This window comes from Prenolepis imparis, unplaced genomic scaffold, assembly GCF_030444845.1.
Source record: "Prenolepis imparis isolate NDT839.2.m4 unplaced genomic scaffold, iyPreImpa1.0 SCAF_1, whole genome shotgun sequence".
NCBI classification, from domain to species: Eukaryota; Metazoa; Arthropoda; class Insecta; order Hymenoptera; family Formicidae; genus Prenolepis; species Prenolepis imparis.
In genome coordinates this window covers 6,466,328-6,493,496 of record NW_028141159.1, presented here as the reverse complement: position 1 = coordinate 6,493,496, position 27,169 = coordinate 6,466,328, and the positions used below count along the sequence as shown (strand labels likewise).

At 40.6% G+C, this 27,169-nt stretch overlaps 2 protein-coding genes across 4 annotated transcripts in view; one reads left to right on the top strand and one right to left on the bottom strand.

Annotated features, from left to right (window-relative positions):
• The window catches only part of LOC145944101 (uncharacterized), a 327,150-nt gene that overhangs the window by 201,083 nt on the left and 98,898 nt on the right, over positions 1 to 27,169 (bottom strand). The gene's annotated exons all lie outside the window — the stretch shown is intronic.
• Positions 830 to 26,180, top strand: Tusp (WD40 superfamily protein Tusp). 3 transcript variants are annotated; one of them, XM_083051951.1, is made up of 15 exons: positions 833 to 1,730; positions 7,335 to 7,502; positions 17,034 to 17,216; positions 17,689 to 17,796; positions 18,155 to 18,311; positions 18,411 to 18,682; positions 18,797 to 18,885; positions 19,010 to 19,144; positions 19,233 to 19,650; positions 19,737 to 19,914; positions 19,988 to 21,617; positions 22,093 to 22,206; positions 22,285 to 22,513; positions 22,626 to 22,805; positions 22,900 to 26,180. In XM_083051951.1, the coding sequence occupies exons 1-15, from the start codon at positions 1,635 to 1,637 to the stop codon at positions 23,014 to 23,016; spliced, it is 4,074 nt and encodes a 1,357-aa protein (XP_082908077.1). In that variant the 5' UTR covers positions 833 to 1,634; the 3' UTR covers positions 23,017 to 26,180. The 3 variants fall into 3 exon arrangements, with proteins under 3 accessions (XP_082908086.1, XP_082908069.1, XP_082908077.1); XM_083051943.1 differs by having other exon boundaries at positions 831 to 1,730; positions 18,155 to 18,682; XM_083051960.1 differs by lacking the exon at positions 22,093 to 22,206 and having other exon boundaries at positions 830 to 1,730; positions 18,155 to 18,682.

The following is a 27,169-nucleotide window of genomic DNA, read 5'->3' as shown; positions in this document are numbered from 1 at the left end:
TATTTTATGTTTATCGTATTAAAAAATTTGTACGCTGGTGTCTGCATGGTACCAAAAGATTCTGTAATCAATGTACTATTAAAATGTATAATCGATGAATTTTTGGCTCGTCTTAAAATATTAGCAATCGATACTTTTTTACCGCTGACCCTACGCGACGCAACTTTATTTTATGTATATCAAGTTAAAAAATTTGTACGCTGGTGTCTGTTTGGTACCAAATGATTCTGTAATCAATGTACTATTAAAATGTATAATCGATGAATTTTTGGCTCGTCTTAAAATATTAGAAATTGCTACTTTTTTGACGCGGACCCTGTGCGACGCATCCTTATTTTATGTTTATCATATTAAAAAATTTGTACGCTGGTGTCTGAATGGTACCAAAAGATGAAAAGATAAATATTATAATTGTTGTATAATATGTAATTAACGTACAAGATTTGGATCGAGAATGCGCTACGAATAATTCGAAACATTATTCTATCTTTGTTCCATATTAGTAGCACATTCTCGACCGCAGCTTATATTGTATAGTTGAAGGAAATAAATGGCGCGCGCGAAGCGCGCGCTTTGTAGTGTTCTAGTTGCATTAAAAAAGACGTGAAACGTTTTAAATAGAATATCTCGAATATATGTGGGTATCGATTTATGAGAGTCACGATTTAAGCGATACCGATGTAACGGAAGCGTCTGCGTGAGCAAACAGGGCGGCTCCGCGCCGGTCGCGGAAAAGCTCGCGGCGAGTTTAATGCAGCACCGCGCCAGAGAAGAGCGCGAGACGGTCTCGCGGAACGGCCGGCTCTAATCAATACGCTCGTCGCGCGAAAGCGACGCGACGAACAGAAGAAACGAGAGCGCGGTGGCGGCGGCGGCGTCGACGGCAGCGGTGATCCGCGCGCGCGACCGAGCTTTCAGTCGGACGCACGTTCGCGTCGGGGATACGCGCGCGCGCCCGGAGTACCACACGAGAGAGAAAGAGAGAAGGAGAGTGACAGAGAGAGAGGCATTACGCACGTCCACCCGCACGTAAAGCGCGGGGATCGGCAACCCCGAAAGGTGGAGTAGCGTCTCGGGCGGCAAAATGGCGGTCGTGATAAGAAACAAATGATCGGGGGTTGGAATAGCGAACAGCGATAAACTGAGAGTCCGCGGGAAATCCAGGGGTTGCTTTCGAGAGGCGGTGGTTGATGGTGGTCCTCTCCTGTCCCGTGGTGGTGGGTGCGCCAAGATATTACGTGCGGCTGCTGATTATTCCTCTCTCCTCGGGCCGGGTGATATCGTAGACGCGCCGCGAGCGCGCGACGCTCTCCTCCGCCCCTTCGGCGAGGGAGGAGAGAATACGACCTCCCGAATTTGAAATCACGAGGGTGGCCATGAGGGACTCGGCCGCGGGACACACGCGAGACACGGGTCGCGTGCGGGCGCGCTGACGTGCGAGCTAGCTGTGTGATTCGATTATCGATCACGGGATCCGTCACGGAACGTAGGGAGGAGGGTGCGCGCACGGCGCTCGAGGATGCTCGCGGAAAGAGCGACGTGGAATCCAACCGCGGGGCAGCAATCCGCGAGAAACGGTGCCGATTCGATAGATTGATGGACCTGCCGACGGAGAGGCCGATCGCGTCGCAACCATGCATCTGCACTTTGAGAAGAATAACAACGCCAAGTGCGACTGCAATATCCTGTCGCTCAGCTGGATGGGCAAAGTGCCGGACGAGTCGCCGGAGGTAAATTTGTTTCGATATATAATTGATGCACTAATTGCAGATCTGCGTCAGCAGATCTTGTTTTTTTATATAGGTACTTGATCATTTCCAGCGTCATATTTTTCTTTCGCTTCCTCACGTTCAGATAGATTTCCATTTATCGCGGTTAAAGCACATGGGTATATATATGAGAGAAAATTTCCCTATCCTTTCCTCAAATCGTTCGGAAAAAAAAAATTCGGCCATCTCTACGCGCGTGATAGATTCGGTGCATTTGATCAAGCGCAAATGCAAGAGGCTAAAAATATATTTTATCGTATCGCATTCCACGAGTTACGAGGCAAAATGATACTACGTCGCTTACGATCGTTAACAAAACGAATTAGCGTGAGTTATGCAACAACTGAACGGCGCAGAATTATTGCACAACGCGCGCGCGGATAATAGTCCTTGTGAGCGAGTTGTTGAATAAGTTTGCATACATTCGTTGCGTATCGCGTAGCATCGAAAAAAAAACTCTCGATCTATACGAAGCGAAAAGGATTCACCTCCGTTTCCGCTTCTCTGCAGCGAATTTTTATAAAATTGCCGCAAGGTATGTCTATAGTTATTTTTATATGTCGACATCGTCGAGGAGAGATTCTACCTTTAGACGGTACATAATGTATCCGCTTGGAAAAATATATCCGGAAAGATCCGCAATCGCGACACAGAGACGCTCAATTTTTGACTCTGATTCGACAATAAAATTTCATTTTATTCATTCGACATTCGCGTCCGTCATTCATGCCGGAGGGAAGGAAACGAAATTATAAACATTAACGGAAATAGCTCGGCCGGCGCGCTGCAGTAAAACGGAATATATAGACGCGAATAAAAATGCAGCTGCCGCATTTTGACACATATACCTAGCTGCCCTGCTGGGTCGGGTAACGTGGAGGAATAAACGACGACGACGATTAGATAAAACTTTTCGCCCCTTCGGGCGAAAGCTCGCGCGAAATTAATTTGTCCCGTCTCGCGTGAAACAGCGAGGGCAATTAGCTCAGGTTCGTTTGCTTAGAACTCTACTGTAACTTATTCAAGGGAACCTGATTCTATACCTGATTGTAACATTCAGAGCATACTGTGCGACGATAGCGATGCAATAGGTGCTGCATGAGTTCACCGAGATGAGCTTGACTCACCGATTTCCGAGTACGAGAATCGAATCCGACGGATCATTAATTCTCTTTACAGCCTTATGTATCGTTTTAAGTCCTGAAACGAACTCTTGAGTTCTATTTGCAATTAATTAATTCGTTGTTTCGTAATTCTACCGCATAATGGCGAATGATAGATTATGTCAGACTCTGAATACTTATATAAAATCGTTAATAGATATACGGATCACATATAATCAAATAGATATGCAATTCCTGGCGAGGATCTTGTCAATTTTCGAGGCAGTCTCTTTATGAAACCGCAAGAAGTCTCGCAAGTCAATAACGCCATAGAAAACGACCGCATCAAAACAGCCATGAACGGAGATTGGAATATATCAGGACGAGGTGTGTGCACATTGCCAGAGTTCAGGGAAGGGGGAGGAAAAGGGACGAGACGTTGCGAGGGTGAAGGATTTCATGGTGAAGGGTTCGTCGTGGTGTAAAATCTGACTTGGCGACGAAGAGCCCTGTGTTTGGCGTCTCGAGTGGATCTTTTCACGGACCAACTAACGAGTGCCCAAGTTTCCCGCGACGGGTTTTGTTCCGCGCCACTTACCGAGGTCATCGAGAAACACGAATTGGTACCGCTTCTTCTCGCGCCGAGAAAATTTTCCATTTACTCCGCCGCCGCGTGAGTAAATGATTCTTGTGGTTAAATGACACGTGGCTCCCTTTCCGATAATACGATTCAATAGAAAAAAAACCCAAAGAGAATAATTATTTCCTGTAACTTTCTAACACGCTATTCAGAGCTTTATTATTATATATTACAACTCTGAGAAATTTAAAGTTGTAAAAACTCTTTTAATTGTAACTTCTCGTGTTATAATTATAATATATGTTGTGACGTGTTAACAAAATTTTATTTCGTTCAAAATTAAAATATGTATATTGTGAGAATTTTTAATTCTCGGGAAGAGAATTTGTTTGTTGTGGAGATTAAGGATTTTCATGATGAAACAATGAGTCTATTATACCGCGAGAAGCTTGTATAATAATTAATTATTCATTACTATGCTAGAGATCCTATATTGTACTCGTTAATTTTATAACATTATCTTCTTAATCTTTTAAAGTTTAATATTTGCCATATTAATTTTAACATATTGATTTGAAACTTTTTAGTTTTGACATTAGAGTTTTCTATTCAGCGATTTACACCCCTTAAATTAGAATAAACAATTAGAAAATGTTTCATGAATTGTCGGTGATTTTCACAATTATTTTAATTTACGATTTTATACAATATTTATATAATTCAAATTTTTTAAAATTATGGTAAAGCACAGTTTAAAGTTAATATTTAAAAAATATGTAAAGCGATTTTTCTTTTTCTTAAATTTAAAAGAAAAAAAATTATTTTTTGTTGAATACGATATAAAACGTCGCTTTTGAAAATAAATTTCACACAAACGCTCTCGTAAAGCTCGTTTAAGCTTCAAGCTTTCGGTCTCTTTCTCTCTCTTTCTCTTTTGACACGATCTGTTCATGTCTTCCCGGTTAAATATTCATATGTATACATGTGCAACGCACAACGGGAATTAATTTGATTACCGAACTCTCGGACGAGGCAATCGATCAGAATTAATTACAGCTTCTCGATCGACGAGCACGTTTCTCGTCGTCTCGCGCCTATTCTAATTCACCGCCGGAGACTGCCAATCTGCCGATCAACGATTTGAACGGAAGCCCGGCCCTCGGAGCGCAGGAAGAAGCGCGATGAAAACCTGCGTGGAGAAGCGAGAAGGGAGGGGGGCTCAATTACTGGAAAAATAATTGACTTAGCAGAGGGCGAATTCGATCGAATCGCTCGTAGTCTATACCGTTCCCGGGGGAACAATTCGCAATCGGTATGCAGTATATCATTATTTTTTTCCCCGATTTCGTTAACTATACTTTCTCATGCCTAATTATACGGTCGTTACCGTAAGGTATAGTGATTCGTATAGCGAGAAACGCCGATATTTTACGAATTTATGTACAACAAGAGGTCTCGATCGAAAATGTCCGAAAGCCATTACACGCGATATAAATTTTCGATGTCTCTGTGAAAAAGGCCGCCAGGAATAAATGGCGGTCCATTAGGAAGGAACCATATGCGCTGCCAAGCATTGATCTTTTTCGCTACTTTGCGAATGAAAAGATTCTGCGATTAAAAAATTGTTTGATTCAATAGATAATTTTATTATTTTCTCTCTGAAATGAGAGACTTTGCTAAAAATCCGTAATCCCGCCAGAGAATCAGCATGCGCAGATTTCACGTGGATCACGGTCGCGTGTACGCGCGACCGAGATAATTCGTCCTCCACCCCCTGTTCCGTATACGTTTCCATTATATTCACACTTATTGTGAATCGCGCGTCCGCGAATCGATAACGTCATTATATCAAGAACCGCTGCTCTACGCTACTACACGCGCGCTATTGTTTGCCGGAAAATTGCACCGAGACGTTTTTGAAGCACTAAACTCTCTCGCGGTACAAAAAAAAAAGAAAAAATTTCAGCCCAGCCTCGCTCGCGCTTCGCGTTCGTTCCACAAGGTGTCCCGTCTTCGCGCAACATCGATTTCCACCAATCGAGACTCCTCCTCCCTTTTGCCTCTGATATTTTCCGCGGATTGCATTCAACGTGTTCGCGAGATTGGATTACCGCTGATTTCTCTTCCTCTGCATCCTCCCTTCCTCCTCCCCTTTCCCCTAACCACACTCTCCCTATTTGTTATATCACTCTGTGACTTGCAAATAAAAACCACCCTCGCGGTCATCGATCACGCCGCGCCGTTTTGCGAAACGTTTCGTCTCGACGCGACGCGACGAGATATAAATCGGGACGCGATTCTGCGAGGACCAACGCAATGAAGATTGGGACGTTAACAAAGATTTACGAGCGGCACACAAATTTTTTACTATAACTACGAAGGATTATTGTCTCGAGGTTTGACTGCGTGCAGTATTCTCGTATCCAGCTTTCATTATTTCGGATAGTTATCTATGAAAGTTAGCTATCGAGTTACCTCTGCTCGCTACATACTCTTGCTTCATCATAGTTGTATGCTCTTGGACGTCATTGCATTATGGCTATGTAAAACATCTCTGTTAGATCGCGTTTTAATTATACTGGCAACCCGGTGAATGCACGAACTGTCAGAATACGCGAACTTGTCTACCAGGAGCCACAAAGTACGTGTGTATTTTAGCCACGTTATTTTAGCCGTAATTAAATCTGAAATTTTAATGAAATTCTATAGTATAATTTACGTTATCTCGCACGCGCGACATTTCGAGGAAAACTTCAAACGCGGATGAGAAAGAAGGGTATATTCGAAAGCTTTGATATAAATACGAAGGGACAAGAAGTTTAAAAGAAATATCCGCTAAAAAGAAATATCCTTTATTTCTTGATTCCTTTCGATATTTTGTTACATGTTTCTTTCCAATACAAAGAATAATAAACTCTGTTTTTGACGTTCCTTTTTTATCAAAGGTGTTAATTAACAAGTAAAATCCAAATGCTCTCTAAAAATAGTCGTGTATTCGACATTGCAGCGAATTGCAGAGATAGATATTCGTCTATCGATGGGAAAGATGCCAAAGAGGGAGGAGACGGGCACAAATTATCCATATTGAATATTTCCTGCATTTGCGATTGTTTCCTGTGCCAAAACCGAAGTCCAGGACACACCCTAATATAATTTTAATTTTGTTTTCGTATTACAGAAATATCGCAAAAATTCTCTATTCGGAGAAAGCTTACGACATTGAACAGTAGATAAACTTGATGCGTTTTTGTGTGGCGCGCATGTGTATCTCGATATTACTAAGGATTCAGACTGTCTTGAGTAATTATATCTATATGTATGTACAGTAAGTTCGTGACTGAAACCCTTTTTCAGCATTTTCGAAGCCCTTGCCACCTGACGGTATCATATTTCAGTTCAAAACATTATGTGCCGACAAACAGCGATGCAGAATATTCTGACAAATATCTTCGATTTTAGCTGCACGATTATGCTATCTGATATTAAAAAATGCGGCTATCGATCTACTGCTTTTATAATTTATGTATATGAACTTGGCCATGAAAACGCGATACGTTCTAATTAAACTTTCGTATTAAATTTCGCAGAATAGATAACGAATCAGCGTTAGAAAACGTCTTCGTTACGTATGATAATTTACTAACTTATTCGCGCAAATTCAAAGGATATTTTATTTAAAACGCTTTCTAGTCAGCGACTTCAATCATTAAATAGAGTAGGTCGCGATATTATGCATGATGGCTCTTTTCCACATTTACAGTCATTATATAGATTAAAAAAACTGTAATAGCGCTATCCTGATTGACGTCGTTCCTCGAGAGAATTTTGCGCTACTTTCCGCGAGAAGGAATAGCTAACACGTCGACTCCTTTTATTTACCAGGATGAAGGATGGAAGCTCGATCGTACAAATTACTACCAAGAAGGATGGTTGGCCACCGGCAATGCTCGCGGCTTGGTAGGGGTGACTTTTACTACATCGCATTGTCGTACCAGAACCGCGGAACTTCCACTCAGGGCAAATTACAATCTCCGAGGGCACCGTAGCGAAGTGAGTATCGCTTTTCGCCTTTAACTTCTTGTCGTTATGAATCGCTCATCAGAAACGCGCGTTTGAGCGAAACCGATATTTAATTATTTCTTCCTCCTTTGAAAATGTCAATGCACTTTTTTCATTTTTTTTAAGCCTTTGGATTTTTTTTTTCGTTTACTTGGATTAGATATTAATACAAAAAAAATGTTTTTTCTCTATTATATATTCTGTAACTCAACAAATTTTACGATACCAAAATAGTAATTTATAAACTGAATGCATGATGATCAATACGCTCGGCAAATGCTATCGTGATTTCACGGTTCTCGAAATCGGGTCCTTTGACGCGAGCAACATTCTATCCACCTACTTTGCAATATCATGGAAGAAAACACGAGAGGGTTATCATTTAGTAGCAGCCAGTGTGTATACACTTTATCTGCTCGATACCAGTCGCGGAAACCGGTCACAGAGCGCGTGAGTTAAATCGACAAAGAAATTGGATGGTTGCGCGATGCCAGATAGGAATTTCTGCGATGATATATTGAATCGTTAGAGGAAGACAAATATTATAACAGACCAGTATATTATTATACATATTGTATAACATAATTTCAGGGGATAGATTAATCACCTTTTTTAATTATATACATATAGAGTAGAAAAGTATGTTTTTAATTGTAAGTCACTTTAATATTCATCTAAAACTTTTATCTAATGATACACTATTCTATTTACGCGTAACTTTTACTGAAGTCAAATTTTTTATTAATATAAGAGAGAGGAAATAAATCACATACAAGTTAACGGATTATATATCTATATAGGATCCATCTCTCTCTTAAGATAAAATAAAAAGATAAAATGTGAAGAAGAGACAAATCGTAATTTTCGAAAATCGAATCTAAAACAATCTTTGAGAGAAAGAGTGAAAGAGAAAAAGTGGATATTATAATTTTCAGTGAAATAAAAATAATTTCTTTTGAACGTACAATAAGTAAGATATATAATGAGAAAAATTAAATTATTATTTATTGTTAAATTAATTATCAAAGTGTTTTTGAAAATCATTCATAATTATTAACTCCTTAATCAGCTCTTTCACGAGTCGATCACTTTCTAAGAAATTTCCGATACTTTGAATGCATTCTTTTCGACATAAAAAGTATACAATCTGCCTTATAATATACTTATTTGAAAATATATGATTTAAAATAGAGATTCATCTCTATTAAAACTGGTTCATCTATCCTCGTTAAAATTGATGCAACTATCCAACTTTTAAGGGATAAATAAATCACTTCAAAACTTTTTACCAAACACAGCTGATCGAATTATTGAAAGTTGAAAAAATATTTAATAGACATGAAAAAAATATAACACTTTTTTATGAATGTTCCTTTTTAATCATTATTAGAAACAATGTTAACATATTCTAAATTTAATTCATATTTATGTTTGCCAGCTCGGTAGTATTAAAACATGCCATTAATTAATCAAGCTGTAATTAAAACCTCAAACGTAGAAGCAATATGCTGTCTTCATTTATATTTTAAAAAATTAAGCCTTGGTTTTCATCTCAATCAACGCGGTCCATTTATTTCTAAATTATTTTATATATATATCGTAATACCAACATTAATATATTGATATTTCCATATAAATGGAGCGACGAATTCTCTCAATTAAAATATATGTATATATATGTATATGAATGACGCATATTATATATATATATATATATATACACATTGGCACATATGTAATACATATATGCCAATTGTAGAATATCATTCAATGAGCGATTAATATTGTTTATACATTTCATAGACGATTTCTATTCTCGATTGATTTATCATGCAAACACTTCGATTAAAATTTTCCTGCAAAGCATTGCAGATAACAGTTGCAAAGTTCGCTAATATTTCGGACAAAGTGATTAAATAGTTTTGCAACGCATATTGCGTGTATATATACCATCGCTGCTGTATACGCATTGGCGGCTTCGTCGTGGCCGAAACTTGGTATAATCTCGGTATCGATAGTAAACGGTCAGAGCGAAACAGAAGTCCTTTGTGGCGCTTAATCGATATTAAGCCGTATGGCGCGTGCTTTTAACAAACTGCCTGCAGGCGCTCATAGACCTTACCACCTTACCTATCCATGTCGCGCGATTTACATACATGTAAATCGCGCCTACTACATACATGTACATATACATACACACGTCGAGCTACTCCGTCGTCAGCTTCTCCAATATTAATATCACCGGCTTAAAATCTCGGGGGTTGCACCCTCCTCGATCCGCCTTCTTTCCTTCCTTCCTTCCTTCCTTACATTCGCACGTTATTACGTATATAGCGTTTCGTTTTATCCGGTCCTTTTCGAGAAGTTCGCGTAACACTCCCCGGATATTCACCGTCTCTTTCCAGCGGGACGGGAAGTATTACAATAGAACGCGAGTAATGGCATCTGTCCGCCGTAAATCCACGAATAATGTATGGCGCTTTAGATAGAAGATCATTATATAAGGATAAATGTGATAGCTTGTGCATAGAGAGATAAATCGTGCCATTTTCTTTGTATTATTTCGCGATTCAAAAAATCTTTTTTCTTCGCCGATTTGAATTTTTTCCTCACCGAGATACGCAGATTCCCTCCTAGATGTAACGCACTACACGTGATATTCACGGGTGCGAACGCATGGCGCTTACGTTCACGGTACGCACTTTACTCTCGCCCCTATCTTTTATGGATATACGAGCCACTTCTATTTGAGGGGTTGGTTCTGTGGGATAGCGGGACGCGAGGGGCGAGGATAGACATCGTGGATTGTACGTAAGCATTGGCAGCGTACTCTACGTGACGTGACAAATGAGACGTTGACGCGTTCGCGCGAGGAATCTGTCCCTCGCTCGTCGTCCACTCCACAGGAGGTGTGTCATTCTTGAGGAGACATTCCTTTCGACGGTGGAACGCTTCGATGAGTAATACTGCTAGTCGGCGAAAAGTATGGAAGACAAATTTTTTGACAAATGTGGAAAGCCAACGGACGAAATTTGTTATCATTTTGCGCAATCAATTTCTATCATTCTATCAATTCCAATATATAGATATCGGTCTATCAGATTCTACGACCTCGTATCAAACTCGCATAATAGCCAATACCTTACCCAGCTATATGAGGCATTCGAAGCTGCTAGTAAATTGTTCGACGGCATTTAAACCGGCGTTAATTAAATCGAGATCAGGCACCCCCGCCCATCGACGCCTGCTCCGAACACGATAGCGGCACGCGTGCACACGACGTGTATGCCTGTCTATCTGTGTATATGTGTGTGTGGGTATATGTGTGTGTTATCGGCTCACATGTCCCCCCTTGTGTTCATCTGTTAACTTTCCCGGACCCCACGGACCTTTCGCCTCGTTTAACGGACTTCAGTCAATAAGTCAACGCGAGACCGACACGCAGGCACGAGAGGAGATCGCCTTATTCAAAGTGCATATATGAAAGAAACGGTCCTGACAAGCGGGAAAAAGCAGGTCGGAATAAAGTTACGTCGAAAGAACGGCGAAGAGACTCGTACGTATTTCGTTATGTGTCGTCGATTTATAATTTATACGGATGAATTATGCACTTGCACTAGATGGATAAGTCGACTGTGCGCGATAGTCTTCGCGCGATGTAAAGCTAGAATGTCGAAGAACGAGTTAAAGCTCGTTCATCACGGTCAAAAGTTAATAAATAAAAAAAATATGCTCGAGATTCCGACGGAGAGATAGATTTTTCGACGGTTCGCCCTCTTGATTGTCCGCTCGAGCGATCCGCAAGTCTTTTATCTTATTTTTATTTCCCTCGCTCTCTTTCTCCTTCTGTTTTTTTCTTTCATATTATACATACATAATTACGACGACGAGTGTCGATAGAAGCTTAGAATTTTGCGTCCACAACACTTCGGTCCACATTTCAGAGTTTAAGGGTAGTAACCGCCATGGTATCGATCTGGCACGCAGTGCTGTTTTAAGACCGCGGTTCTCAACCCTCCGTTTCCGCGACTACAACTTCTCTAGGAACGTTTCTCTTTTATATAGACGGAACGTTACTTCTTTTTTCTTTCACCTTCACACAAACACGCTATATCTGTACACCGGCATTGTCTAAAAATAGAGGGCGGCGCGGTTCGAAAATATATACCGTAAGATAAATAGCAAGCTTCTGTACTATGATAAAAGTCATCCTCCGTGTTATAAATAATATTCTAAAATGGCAAGAGAGAAAGCAATTCGGCACGAATGAAAAAACGCAATTTGGGACACAAAGTCTCTCTCTCTCTCTCTCTCTCTCTCTCTCTCTAGATTGCCATCGGCGACTTATAGGGCTGTATTTTCAGTTATTTCTGTTCTAGGCCGTACCAGCCACGTTCGGACCTCGAATCGATAGCACGATTATATCTGCACTCCTTATATAGTAGCTGTCACTTATTCGAGCACTGACAATTTCCGCATTTTCCGCGACGCGTAATTGTACGATTAACTGATTTCCGCCGAAATGGCGGAATCTTTTTCTCTCTTTTTTCTTTTTGTAAATCCCTTACAGACTATGAGTGTTTCAAAAATTATCCACAACAACTGGGGCGATGAAATACAGATATGGGAAGAAGAAAATTCTACGCACATTGAAAACTTCCCACATGACCACCCGGTGAAAAATTCACCCGTCCTTTTCGTCCGGCTTTTAGCCGGATTTTAACTAGACCTTCTTGGCGCGTGTGTCTCTAAGCTGGTTTTATGTTTTAGTACTATTACTGCAATCCATCAAAAAAAGAGATTCGTCCTGCGGATGTAATATCTCTCGTTAGTAACTCGCGGAGTAAATGAAACTTTGATGTTGGCCGAGACATTTCTTTTTCACGTGCTGACATCATTAGCCCTCTCTCGGAGAGTCTCCCTCTCGTGTATAAGTAACGTCGGAGAGATTCCAAGTGGAACCCCGGCGAAAACCGGAGCCTCGCTAACTACATACCCGCTAATCCCTCAGGGATAAGTGTACTGCGGTCTAACATTCAGAATAGAGCTGTTAAAACGAGCGTATCGTGCTGAAGGACCAACTCTGTGGAATATTAAACGGACGATATTGTATTATACGTATAAATTATTCATCCCGCGGACTCAATACACTTTGATCGCGAACCGGCGGTATTTCGATGGCGGAAAAGCACCACGTGAGGTAGAGTCAATGGGGGGGTAAAACGTGCGCGCGAATTGATGTAATTAATTAAGATACTATGTATCTACAATTTCAAGAGCGTACGCGCGGAATTAACATGTTTATCTGCCGGTTCCTGCAATTCTAACATCTCAATAAACATTGCATTATTCCGAGGAAAAGATAATTTCTAAAAAAAAAAAAAAAAGAAAAATCAAGGGAAAAGAAAACTTATATTCCGTTTATTAATTTTTTTTTATGTAAATCGACTGTATATTATCACGCGCGTGAGGATCAAAATATATTTATGCGCTTTTCAATTTTTCTGGGTGTAAAATGTTCCGCGTACACGCGCAATATATATAAATAATGTAGGAATCTCCGAGCGTAAAGCTGTGTAAATTTTAATTTACGGAGGGGTTTGTCATAAATCAACAAGGTGAGAAATTGAGCGAAAAGAAGATGACGGAAAAAGATAGATAGATAAAGAAGGAGAGAAATATTCCTCGTGGTATACGCGAACGCGTGGAGTTACCTTGACATTGAAAAAGAACGAGTGTGGAAAGGAGCATCATTGATTTACCAAACGAGCTCGCCGAGGCTCTGGCACTTGCTGCAGTCTTTACCGCAATGCATTAGCAGTCAAAAGATTACGTGACGATCTGCCCCTGCTTTCGGGACGAAAAGTAACAGCTTGGCAAAGAAAATTGCAGTATATTTAAAAGAGAAAGAGAGAGAGAGAGAGAGAGAGAGGGGGAAGAGAGGGAAAAGAGAGAAGAGAAGAGAAGAATGTAAGTCTTCTCCCCGTCTTTCATCCTTTATCAATATGCATTTCTGCATATAAATTGGCGGGGGATCTGTGTGAATAATGCACGGTGGCGAGAGATATAGAAGTACGAAACTTGATGTCATTATAACGCGAAACTTGGCATTTTTCTCGTACTTTTTCCCTCGGAATAAAGATTAGGAGACGAAATTACGCGGAAGCGAAAGAGAACGATATTGCGAGAAAAAAACGAGAAAAAAAAAGTGTAGCGTTTCTTTCGAATAATTTCAATTACATCTTTCCGCTCGCACGGACTTTTTCATTCCCGTAGTTGCACGGTCGCATCGAAATGGAAAAGGCAAAATACAAAGCGGCAATACGTCACAGCTCGTAGAACTCTCAACGAACCTTAACCGGGTGGGAGAGAGAAAAAAAGAATAAGGACAACACATCGCATCACAGTCTCATTCGGCGCCCTTTACGTACGAAAATACAATTACGGCGGATTATCAGACGCGCCATTGCATTCACCCTTACCCTCCCTCACTCTCCCTGTCTCTTCTCACTCTTTCTCTCTCTTTCCTGCTTCATACAATAAGCGTTGTAAGAGAGTAAAGGCAAAAGAGAGAGTGTGAGAGGTCAAGCAGGGAGCACCTATTATTCGTATTCCATGATTAAACGAAAAATGTGTACGGAAAATATGACTTTCTACGCGGCCCAATGTGGTGTGTACGTAACAAAAAGTGCGGGGGTGTCGCGTGTAAAAGCTGATAATATGGTGCGTTCCATCGCAGAATGCGATTACAAGAGCAGGCATCTCGCTCAAAATAGATCGTTGCGTCAATTTGTAGCTATACGTAGCGACCGCGCGAATCTAGCCCGCCAGGAATATGATTTCTCTCGATTTACCTATCTATATCAAAAATCTATATTGAAACTTGTGACTTTAAAAATCCAAATGCGAAGTAAATATATTTAACATACAATTTAACGTATAATTTAATAGTTTAGTTAAATTTATAGAAGAAAGAAAGTTATATATATTTCATATGTAAAATTTGTGATTTTTTTTTAATTCTAATATATTCTCCGAACGTAATCTCACGATCTTGGATTCGACACGATTTTGACATAGCGAGAAAATCCGAAAGCGCCCATACGAGGTTCTTCTATTGATCAGTACGCTCATACTATCAGCGACTTTCTCGATCATGTCCCTGCAATTTACAACCTGTGTCTCCGGACAGATTTTATTGCACCTATAGAGAGCACACGGAAAATCCCGTTTATTCCCATCAAGCGAGACCAGCTTATCGTAAGGCAATTTCGTTCACCGACGATATTCCGCACTTAAAATCAGAGGGAACTCAGTAGGAAACTTTTCTTCAAGGGAGAAAGCTTTCTTATTTGCTAATAAGATTTTTTTTCATACGGATAATATGCCGTTTTGATCGCTGATTTAAATAAAATCCTCGATTATAACGATTAAATATATTAATGACTAATGACGCTGTAAGAGTTTGCATGTATGTGCATACTTTGTTAATCTTCGAGACAAGAATGACTTCTATTATTCGTTCACATAACGCGACTTTTACAATTTTTAATATTTGAAAAAGTACTAATTCTCCAAAGAGAAAGATAAATCTGCGGCAACCTACAGATTAATCAATCACAGAACGATACAATTGTACCACGATACATGGTAGAAAATTGTTCTAGGAGACCATCGATAACTTTTAGAATCTTTTTTCCGCACATATATATACACACACGCGCGCGCGTGTATAAGTATGTGTGCAGACACACACATTTTGCTGTCACGTACGCCATCCACGTTCTCATTTTTCGCTGTTCACTCTCGTGACTTGGTTCGCACTTCCGTTCTTTATAAAGAATACGGACGATCGAAAAGCTTCGCGGGTAGAAAAATTAATCTATCATGCATTTCAAAAATCGGAGAAAAGATAACGGTAGCTTGAACTCCGAAGAAAAATATTATAAAAGCTTATCATTTTATAATCCTTTTTCTAAAAAAAATATATGTAAAGTCGATACTTGCATATATCGAAGTTTATTGTTGTCGTTTTTCCGCGATGTTCATTGGCTGTCAAGATTCGCGTTGTGCGTTATAATCGTAGCATCGAAAGGCTGTCATCGCGAGAGTTAGCAGTTTGTTCAAAATAAAATTAAATAAAATAATGATATTAGTTTTAAATAATATATTATAATACTTTAAACTCGATTAATATTTTTGACAGTTATCAGCTGATTTCTGTCAAAAAATATTAATCGCGGATAAAGTATTATAACATATTATTTAAAACATATTATTTTATTTTATTTTATTTTGAATAAACTGTTTAACTACTAACCCTCGCGATGACAGCCTCTCGATTCTACGCATATAACGCACAATACGAATCGAAACAGTTAATCAGCAATCGGAAAAGTATGAAAAAAATATGAATCGAGTTTAAATAAACTTTATATTATTTTTTTTTAATATCATTTTTTTAATACAAAATCGAACAATGGCGCGCGCTTGGGTTATTCTAGTTTTGTTAAACACACAACTATCTATTGAAAGTCAAAAATCCGTGAAACACAATATAAACGAATAAAATACAAAATATAATAGATTAATACTACAAATTACAAGATATACGCGTGATAAATTCGAGCAATTAAAAAAATCTGTCTAAATTTAAGTTTTATCTCTCGTTTGTTATAGTTAATTAATTATAATTAGCGAGGATATAAATAGTCCTTAACGAGCGCAGCACATAACGCGAATTATCTAATATTTTATTCCAGAAATTAATTTTCCGATAAACTTCTATTTGCCGTATCAGCATGATAAAAATATATAGACGAGCGCTCGCTCGTCACCGCAATAGAAGGCAATCGATCGACGATGGAGCAATGACACTTCGTGGATATCTCCGCGCGCGCGTCTCGACTTTCACCTATGCAAGACTCGCCTTAACCACTGATAACGCGAGATAAGTCCTAAAAGGAGGGTCACGATTACCTTCCTCGAAGGATCGATTTAATCTCTTCAAACACTTCCCGATTGCCTTTTTCGAAGGTTTGATCCTTTCGAGCTTTCAGAGTTTTTCAAGCTATCGAGGAAAATAACGCACGCTCGAAACGGCGTCTCGTAATTAAAACAGCAATAAAGCGATATTTTGATGAATGAATATCAATCAGCTATCATGTTAATTATTTCGCGCATTTTTATAAGAAATAAGCGATGAAAGAATCTTGATTAAGAATGAAAAATTTTCGTCGAGAACGCTGATACCAATTAAGCTTAGGCTTGCTGATTAGATTGCCCATAAAATTAATTACAGAACTCAAGATAAAATACCGGAGATCAATTTACGGCAATGTAATTAAAGCTGGCAGCACGAAAAATATTAGCTTTGCGATTTATATATTATTATGTTATGAAAAATTTACAAAAGAATTAAAGAAATAATGCCATTAAGAGATTTCATAATTGTGTGTGTGATACAACTTTTAGTAATATTTAAACTTTTTCAGTTTACAAATCTCGTTTACTTGATTACAGGTAATACTCGTCAAATGGAACGAACCCTACCAGAAACTGGCTTCGTGCGACAGTTCGGGTGTAATCTTCGTTTGGATCAAATACGACGGACGATGGAGTATAGAATTAATCAACGACAGAAGCACACCTGTTACACATTTTTCTTGGTCCCACGATGGTCGTATGGCTCTTATATGTTACAGGGTAAATTATAGCATCTGTTGAGTTTACAAATGATAACTGTGATTTTTTTCTTAAAAACATCAATGTCGTAATATCTAATTTAAAAAAGTATTACAGAATTATAAGAATCGTAATTTTACATACTTTCTAATAAAAGTATATATATATATATATATATATATATATATATATTTGATATATAGCTTATATGTATACATGTATACATATAATATATGTAAAATAAAAAGAGAATAATTTCTGTTTTTTTAAATGGACCAAATCCGATAAATCGATGGTTATTTATTGTATGGCTGTAGAGTTTGTAGAGTATCGCCATTCGGATCAAAGCACGATTCATTCCATTCAATGCGTCGAGACACGTTCTCTTTAAAACTTCAGAGCTTTATGTATTTATTTACGATCTCTCGTCGTAAACGTGCCGCGCACGTTTTCACGGAGAATCAGCTGCAGAGAATGCAATGTTTTATTGCAGGATGGTTTCGTCCTGGTCGGGAGTGTCGCCGGTCAAAGGTATTGGTCGTCGATGCTCAACGACAAAGCGACAATAACCTGCGGCATTTGGACTCCGGACGATCAGCAGGTTTGAAAAAAAATTTTAATCTTATATATTTTTTGCGTGATTTTTTTAACTTATCAAGAACGTTGTAATTATTGAGAAAAAAAAACAATCGACGTATCAATAAATATTCGCGCGTTTCCATCGAAGATTAGATTACAATAACACGAGCGTTTAATTTGTACGTTACATACACGAAATACTTATTCTTTCCTAATAGATTCTTAATATTGTGGCGCAATTACACTTAATCATTTAATAGCGATCTAGTAGCAAATTAAAAGTTTTCTCTTTGTTGTCGACGAGAATATCTTCATCTATAGATAGAATACTGAAGAAAAAAAATAAGAAGATTATTTATCCATCTTCTGTCAATAAAAAGGTCTATTTCGGGACGACCGCGGGCCAGTTAATCGTGATGGATGTCCACGGGGCTATGGTGTCGGAGGTACAACTAGCGGCTGGTGTCACGTCGATGGCGTGGAGCGCCGAAAAATTCACCATGGATGAGGACGAGACATGTGACCGATCTCAAAAAGGTATCGATTGCGACTTTAGAGGCTCGAGATTCTTGAAAAATAGACACCGGTCGAGACAAATTGATGCATACGTTTATCGTGATATATGTGCGAGCGCAGATGACCGGAATTACGTCCTAGCCGTTTGTCTTGCTGACGGCAACATCGTCATGTTACGATCGTTCGACGACGTGTCGCCCATCACGATACGCAGCAATCTGAAACCACCTTTGCACGCCGAATGGAGCAACTCTAGAAAACTTCTCGCTATCGCCGGCACGAAGGAGTCCGAACACGTTCACCCGGGAAGTCCGCAGGAGTACATAAATCTGCTCAAGTTCTACTCGGTCAACGGTACTCTCGTATACACGACTGAGATTCCGTACACGCAAGTACGTTCGTAAGAATGTTCTCTCTATGTCTATCTGTCTATCTAAAGTCGACGCTCTGTGCGCGACTAAATAATTTATCTTACGATTTTTTTTACAACTTCACGCGCACTTCAGTGTCCTGTATCGGCACTGACATGGGGACACAACGACAGGCGACTCTTCGTAGCGACCGGAGCGCGCATCCACGCCGCTTGGGTCTCCAGGTGATCTCTCATTTCGACGTAATCGCGTTTCCGCGAATGCGGATACTTAATACAAGTGACACTTCGAGAGTTACCGGAGTGATGATGCACGGAATGACAATCAAGTAGGTATTGTTCCTTGCAGGAGAGTGGGCTCGCTACAACTGTTGTCGAGGCTAGCGGTGAGAGCGTCTCTCACGAGGGAATCCAATGTTCAACAGCTTCCATTACCACCACGATTGAGAGCTTCGGTGGCTGCCCTGTTCGCCAACACGATACGGTAAAAAAAAAAGAGCTTTTCGCGAAATTTTTTTTAATTGTCAAAGAGGTGACGTTGCATAAATGTCGCATCTTTCGGGCGCTTTCAGATGTTCAGTCCCGGAACCGAGAGAACTGCGACGCTTCGTGTCGAGGCCACCGCCTGGAGGTAGTCGATTGCACTGTACCATGCTCAGACACGCCGTCGAGCCCGTGCCGTGTTACACGCTCTATCTGGAATATCTGGGCGGTCTCGTGCCACTCCTCAAAGGTAGACGGACCAGCAAGATCCGGCCTGAGTTTGTGATATTTGACCCGCAGAGTCAGGAAACTCTGCAAGTGTTCGACGACATGTCTCAGTGTCCATCATACAGTGACGGTTCGGATAATGAGAAAGACACCGCGGATTTATGCGGATCGCCCCGATACCGGAAGAAGAACAGAAAGAAAAGGGACGAAAAACCGAGCGACGAAACGGAACGGGAGGAGAAGCTGAACGATCTCTCATACGTGGATACTTTGCCGGAGGTAATGCGATTCTTTCTCGTATTTATATATTAAGTGAAATAAAACACGACGTTTTGGAGCATTATAAGCGTATCTCTGTATCGCAGCACGCGAGGCTGGTCGAAGTAACGTCAAACATCTGGGGCACGAAATTCAAGTTTCACGGCCTGGCGGATTCGATCCCCGCGAACCTAGGTCAAGTGACTTATCGAACGTCGTTGCTGCACTTGCAGCCTAGACAAATGACGCTCATGATGACGGAGCTTCGGGACGATCTACCTGCAGGTAATTCCATCTAGCTACGTGACTTCTTTCTTTATATATAAAAACTTATATCACGATACAACTGTCACGATAGGTCCGGATCCAACGTTCAATCCGAATCTATTCTCCGAGGACGAGGAGGAATCGTATCAGGAAACGAGCTCGCGAGCCACCCCGGAGGCTCAACCGCCGCCGATCGCGCCGATGACGCCTCGTAACGCCCGTCTGAATCATCCGAGTCGATCCAAGTCCCAGATGTCGAATCAATTTCTGGCAACGGAAACGTCGCTGGGAAAGATCGAAAGCTACGAGAGCGAGTACGTGCCGTACGTAGATCTGCAGGACATGGGTAATCTGTACGAGAACATTAGAAATGCTCCTACCAACACGTATCGTACGCCACCGAGACACAATCCGCCGCGGTGCTGCGACGTGCCGGCTCTGCAATCGCCGAAAAACGCGGTCGCGCCCACGCAGACGTTGATAGCGACGTCGAACGCGGGCGCCGATTACGCCAACAGCATTCAGAGGATGAAGAACGTTCTCGCGGACGTTCAGCAGACCGGCGTGGCGACGAAGAAGGAGCTCGAGAACAACAAACTCAATCAGATCGCGTCGGACGACAAGAGCCTGACGTCGAGTACTTGTCCAACCAGCATCATCCCCATGCAAAACGGCCAGACCGCGGAAGCGTCGAGCAGTCGATACTCGATCTCGCAGAGCCCGGTTACGAACGGCATCGAGAATGTCGATTGCACCTCAGCCGTATACCTGAACGGTCTAAATAATATGGCGTGCGCGAGCAACGCCGTCCATCAATCCGCGATGTCGCAGAACGCTCACAGTTTTGTACATAGTAAGAATAATCAAAATACCGGGGCGAGTTTAAATGCGACGTCGTCGAACAACAACGGTTCTTCTCATGCCGCGGGTCTACTTGTCGGTAAGAACGGCGTACACGGGATAGTGTCGCCCGCGTGTTCCTATCAATTTCCGGAGAACATCGAACAGTGCTTCGGATCGTCGTGCACGCAGTGTTTCGCGAAGCAGAAGGATCCAAAGTGTCACGCGTGTTACGGCAAGACGAAAGACGGGACGCCCGGCGTCGTTAAGCTCGACGAGGATCTGATGCGATTCAGCGACGACGATATCAACCGCGGCGATGCGGGAATAATGCGGGGCGTTCACAGAACCTCGACGGTGATCAGTATAGGTCCGATGTGCTCCAACGACTCGATAGTCAGGAGTTGCAGCGTCGGTTATCTGGACCTGGTGGATGCTCAACTGGTGCCGTGCGACGTGGCGTTGCGAATGCTGCGGAGAGACGCGCCGAACAAGAGACTGGTGTTGGTGTCGCGAAAGACGAAACGGCGAAAAAGGAACAAGCCTCAGCCGCAACTCGACGCGAGCCAGCCGAGCTCGAAGCCACCCAGATTGCGCAATTGCGGCAAGTCCAAGAGTCTGGATTCTAGCGATATCTTTCCGAGCAACGAGCATATAGCCTCCCCGCCGCAATTGCCGGAACACGTGGAGGAGACGACCGGGGTAGTGAACAATTCCGAGGTGGCTGAAGACAGCGCGGTCATATGCGGCGAATCCGAACCGCCGAAGGATGCGACGCGCGAGATCGTCGACAAACGCGAGGAGAGCAACGGACACGTCATTCACGAGACTCATACCGAAGAGAAACCGAGCCGATCGCAAGCTGCCGCGTCACCCGTCAAGTGAGTATAATCCAATTCAGATATGAAAAGAGTTAGTAAGAGAACATTATGTGCAACAATATTATTTTTAAATTCTTCCATATTTATTTTGAACGTTTCAGTCCTTCCTTTGGACTATTCTCAGCTTATCAAAAATCTCAGTTTAGTAAAAAAAAATATTATTCGTTTATTATGAAAGTCAGGATGTTCTCTATCTCGTCCTCGTTCATTGTGTGAATTTACCAGAGGGAAATGCGGATCAAGACACGTGGATGTTTTTATTAAATATGTTGAGGAAGGACCAAAAATTTTTAATAATTAAAGAGGAAGTAAAAAACACTTTTGTTGCACATAATATCTGCGCCTGCCCTTTATCATACCTTATTTTGTATAAGTATAATCAATTCGAAAAATTTGTATCGTATTATATCTCGATGAAAGAGAACTGTCATTTTCGTATGCCACTCAAATAATAAGAAGACTGATTGTATTTTAGAGGGTCGAGCCCGAGCGGATCGTTCGCCTCGTCTCTCGACGGTCTCGCAGCGAGACTTCGAGATTTCGATGACAGTCATTCCTTACCACCTCCTTCTCCTCGGCCATCATCGAGGTAGTTATATCGTATCATCGATACATACATATGTGAGTGCGCGAATTATCACAATTTATAACCGTTCGATAAACACAGATTGCCGAGGAGTTCACCCAGCAGTCCAGCACCGTCTAAGAAAGGCAAGAGACCGGCGTCGGCTTCTCCGATCCGTAGAAGGCTTTTGTCGAGTCCGTTGTTGAGCAGAAGGATGCGAAAGAGTCGCGGCGAAAGCTCGGACGAGGAGGGTCTTCTTCAAGAGGATTCCTCGTCGACGACGAGCTATCGAGACTTAGAAACATTCCAGAAGGCTCAATTACGTCAAAAGGTTTGTATTGCAAATATCTTCGACTTTCGAGTGTGTTTCTATTAACACAGTATATTGGACCGGAAAAAATGCGCGGGAAAACGATATCGAAATGTAGACGTTGCATTTACAGCTCAAGCAAAGAGGAGCGGGAATCTCCAAGCCGGAAGCGATAAGGCGCGACGCACAACTGGTGATGCACAATAAGGCGCCCATGTGGAACGAATCCAGCCAAGTGTATCAGCTCGATTTCGGCGGCAGAGTGACTCAGGAAAGCGCCAAGAATTTTCAGATCGAGTTTAGAGGTAGACAGGTAAGGATGCGCGTCTTCTCAAGATCTTAGTCTCTTAAATTATAGATTGAATAATTTAGATAGATAAATTATTTTTGTTAAATTTTTTTTTAAGGTAATGCAGTTCGGAAGAATAGACGGAAACGCGTATACGTTGGATTTCCAATATCCGTTCAGCGCTTTGCAAGCGTTCGCCGTCGCTTTGGCGAACGTCACGCAACGACTGAAGTAACTACTCGCTCTACGACACGTTCAAACTATACGATGGATATGAAAAGAGTTGCGAAACACGTGTCTGAGAGCGCGTTTACGATCCGAGAGAGTTCGATTTTTAAGAATGGAAGATCTCGCGCGAGGCCTTCAAAATTGTCGAGAGTTCACGGAATTCCGATCATCAACTGTTCGAGATATTATACAACGTATTGGCGAGACGATAATGGCCGAGCGACTCGCGAGTAATTTTCTAGCGTCGTGGTGAAAGAGATCGCGTAGCCAGGACGTCAAAGAAGATCGTCAGCTGTTTCGAGGACGATGATTAATGAAGAATATACGCTAATTTTCGCGAGTGCAGTTGCGAGCGATTTGAATTTGAGTGGAACACAAAGATTTTGTGTCGGCAGCTATGTTTTGTTGAATGCTTCTTCGTCGTACCGTCCAAAATATTTCGTTTCTCCCAACTTCGAGCGCTCATTTTGTATAGTTTATGCGACACGTTGGAGTCTAGTGACGCTGTTGACGGTTTACCTCGTTCATTTTTGCGGTTCCGCCGAGTGTGTGTATTCGAATTTTGTATACACTATATTATATTGACAGACTCGCACGTGCACGGGCGAGTGTTTCATGTTGTTCAATTAAATGTTTCTTAACGCGTAATGGTAAAAATAACGATAATAATAGTAACGATAATGATAACGCTAATAATAATAATAATAACGATAATAAGAGTAACGATTGTAACGTAACGTTTGACGTCCGGCCTGTCTTCGCCATTAATGAGATAACGGGGCAGACTAATCCTAAGGAGAGAGCGAGATATCGAAAGTATGCACCAGTGTGTATTATGCATCCTGAGATGTAAGTCGCGTCGTCTGCAACTACGAATCGAATCGACGCACGATCACATCGTGTTCGCTTCGTCGATGAAGAAAAGCGAAAAGGACGACGCGAACGAAAGCGATCAGGCCTACGCAAGGCAGGCGCAAAGTGTGTTCGTCGTCGGCGAAAAATTCGGACGACGGTATACATCGGGAGTCAAGATTCCCGCTCGCGATTTCTGCTCTGCGATGCGGAGAATTGTGTTTGTTTCTCGAATGCTCCTCTTCGCCGCTCTGCGTCCGGAAATCTGAACTTAAACGTAACGTCTCATTAGGATCCATATTTTCTCACACCCCGCAGCATCGCGCGTAATTACCGTAATTCGGGATTCAGATGCCTTTTTTACATCGCGAATTTCGCACGTTTCGAATCTACATACATCCGTATCCCGACGCATCCGTTCGAGACGGATCCATCCATTTTAGCGACGGTTTTAGAAACTTTCGCCGCAAATTCGCACCGATCGTCGAAGTGCCGAAAGGTATATAAGGTCGTAATACGATGATCGATTGATTCTTTAGTCGTCCCCCACATATAACTCCACACCCCCCTTCGTAATTCGCAGCAAGTAAGCGTAACGTCGAGCGCTATTTTAACGTGACGTCGCGACTAGAATCATCGCGAACTCGCGCAACGGATGATTCGAAAGGATCAATCGCGAAAGCCTATTGGAAATACATACATTGTTGGAGAGAATAAGGGAACTTTTTTTTCTGAAACTTGTCCGATATTTAAATCGATATTTTATGAGTTCGTGAATTTCTCGTAACGACGGAACCAAGGATTTTGTATTCCGAGTGTGGATTTCTCTTCCATTCGCACGCGTTTCGCTATTTAATAGAAAGTTTCCCCTCAATACGATTACACTAGGGTGATATAAAGTTACTCTCGCGTCTACATACTAACTTTTGAGTACCATTGAATAAGAGCTTGACAACAGGCACATGGATATTTTCTCGAATAAAGGGGGAGAGGAGAGAATGGAAGGAGACATACACATGTTTAAATGAAATCTCAGAAGTGTATTCAGAAGTTAAAGTTGAAATGCGTTCGCGATTGGAGGATAATTCCGTACCGCTTGTCGTGTCTCATCACATCGTTTAAGCACCTCATCATCTCGCGCCATCCGATTCCGATCGAACATATCTCATCATTTGTTGTAAAAATATCGCATCCTTCGGCTCAGCCGAGCAAAGCGGATTTGAGTCACGCGGAGCAAAACAGACATAATGTTACATCATCGTGTGTTTTAAGGCCCCCCAAAAATGGTGTCCGTCGAATTTACGCGAGTAGCAGTTTTATGCGAGTTAAAATGTGTGCAAAAAAAAAACAAATCCCGCATTAACGATTTTCCGTATATATATAATAATATTGGACATTCGTATAAAGATGCTGTACCGCGTAAATTCGAGAATTCTTGGTATAAGATATATAACGCAAAGAGGATTTTTTAGTGAAATAATCGATACTGTGATTATCCGTACACATAAAGTAAAATAAAAATACGCGTTATACTTCTCTTTTGTAATCTCTTCGAGGACTTTGAGCGCATTTCGTAGGAGATCGCGCGACGCTTCAACGCCGGTAAAAATAGAGTGCCTACATTTGCATTTGACCGAAACCGCCTATTTAAACAAACGAGATTAATACTCGACATCAAGCCTCATATGAGATGTAATATGTGACTCGAAAGCACCCGCATCTCGGATAAAAGGCTTGTTAGATTCTCACGCGTATTCCACATTAATATTTGCACATTTAAGTCATGCGTTTTCCAAGAATGTAAGAAAAGGCGCAAACATCAGGTATCGCGGGTAATTGCGTAAAATGTGTGTATCTCTAATCTGCTAATTCTCAATTTGTTTCACTCATCTTTCGCGACACAGGCGTATATACACTTGACACGTGACTGAGCTCCAAAATGTTCGGCCTAGCTCAAGTTAATCCTTGATATGTTGACCCTTTACGTTCGATGCTTCGTTTCTCTCCTTATCTTAATGGTAGCGCGTTATAAAAAGAATCGTGCTTAAAAAAAAAAGAAACGCTATATGTAAATTTTACGACTGAATATGTATATCATAAGGAGAAAGACGATTTTAAGCATTGTATCCGATTGGAAATACGATTTTTCTCGTACGGATGACGTATATTGTTAATTCAGTTCTTGCCTTAGTGCTGTAACGATAATTCTGTATATGTGCAATGTAATTTTGTTACCGAATACATTATCGCGAGACTATTTGTAAATAAAGAAGGAAATACTACGCATAAAAACGTATAATATATGATTTACGCTTCCTCTGTTGGCGGTGTAATTTCTCTATCCATCACATTGCATAGTTCAACAAAAATAACTCTTTGTTCCAACATAAAAAAAGAGGATGATTTCCTGTAACTTTTTAACGAATACGATTCCAAATTGCATTAGCATTTTAGGGAATTTGTGATTAAAGTTGCTGGAAATAACTAATATTTTAATGAATTTTATCATATTATAGCTACGCTTGAATTATATAATGTGAAAAACTTTTTTACAATCAAGATAAAATATGTTATTGGGACTTTCAATTTTCAATTTATTGTATCGATTATGATTAATAATTTTCATTCATTTATAGCGTCTTAATTACGGAAAAGTTATGAATTAGATTATGTTTATTAAAACTTAAAAATATATTTTAAGTCGCTATGAATATATGAATTCAAAAAGTATACACAAAAAGATGTATTTACATAAAAAGATAAATGTTGTGTGCATATATAAGTTTTTGCAAAAATCCTCGAATTTGACATCTGTCACATGTTGATTCTGCCACTTTTAATAATTTTTCAATTTCGACATCTCTCATATTCATATTCAGCGATTTAAAAAAGATCTGTAAAGAAATAAACATAATTGAAAACTATATTTGATAAATCTTCAATGAATTTAATTCGTAACTTTTTCGCAATATATTTAACATGAATATTTTAATAATTTTAATTAATGTAACAATTTTTTTAAAGATTGAAATGCATAACAACATAATTAATATCATTCTCGTAAAGATCCGCAGATAAAAACAAATATGCAAGATAAACTCGATTTCGCATATTGCTATGTCATCGTATAAGTCTGTCTTATTTTTGAAGCATCATGTGATGCTACGTGTTCATTTTTAATTTATTTCAAATTTGCAATATCTCATTCATCGCGATGACCTTTTTCACATTTTTCGTTTAAAAAAAATATGTATATATTATCATGTTTTCGTGTAGCCATATTTCTTTGTAAGAAAAACTATTCTTCT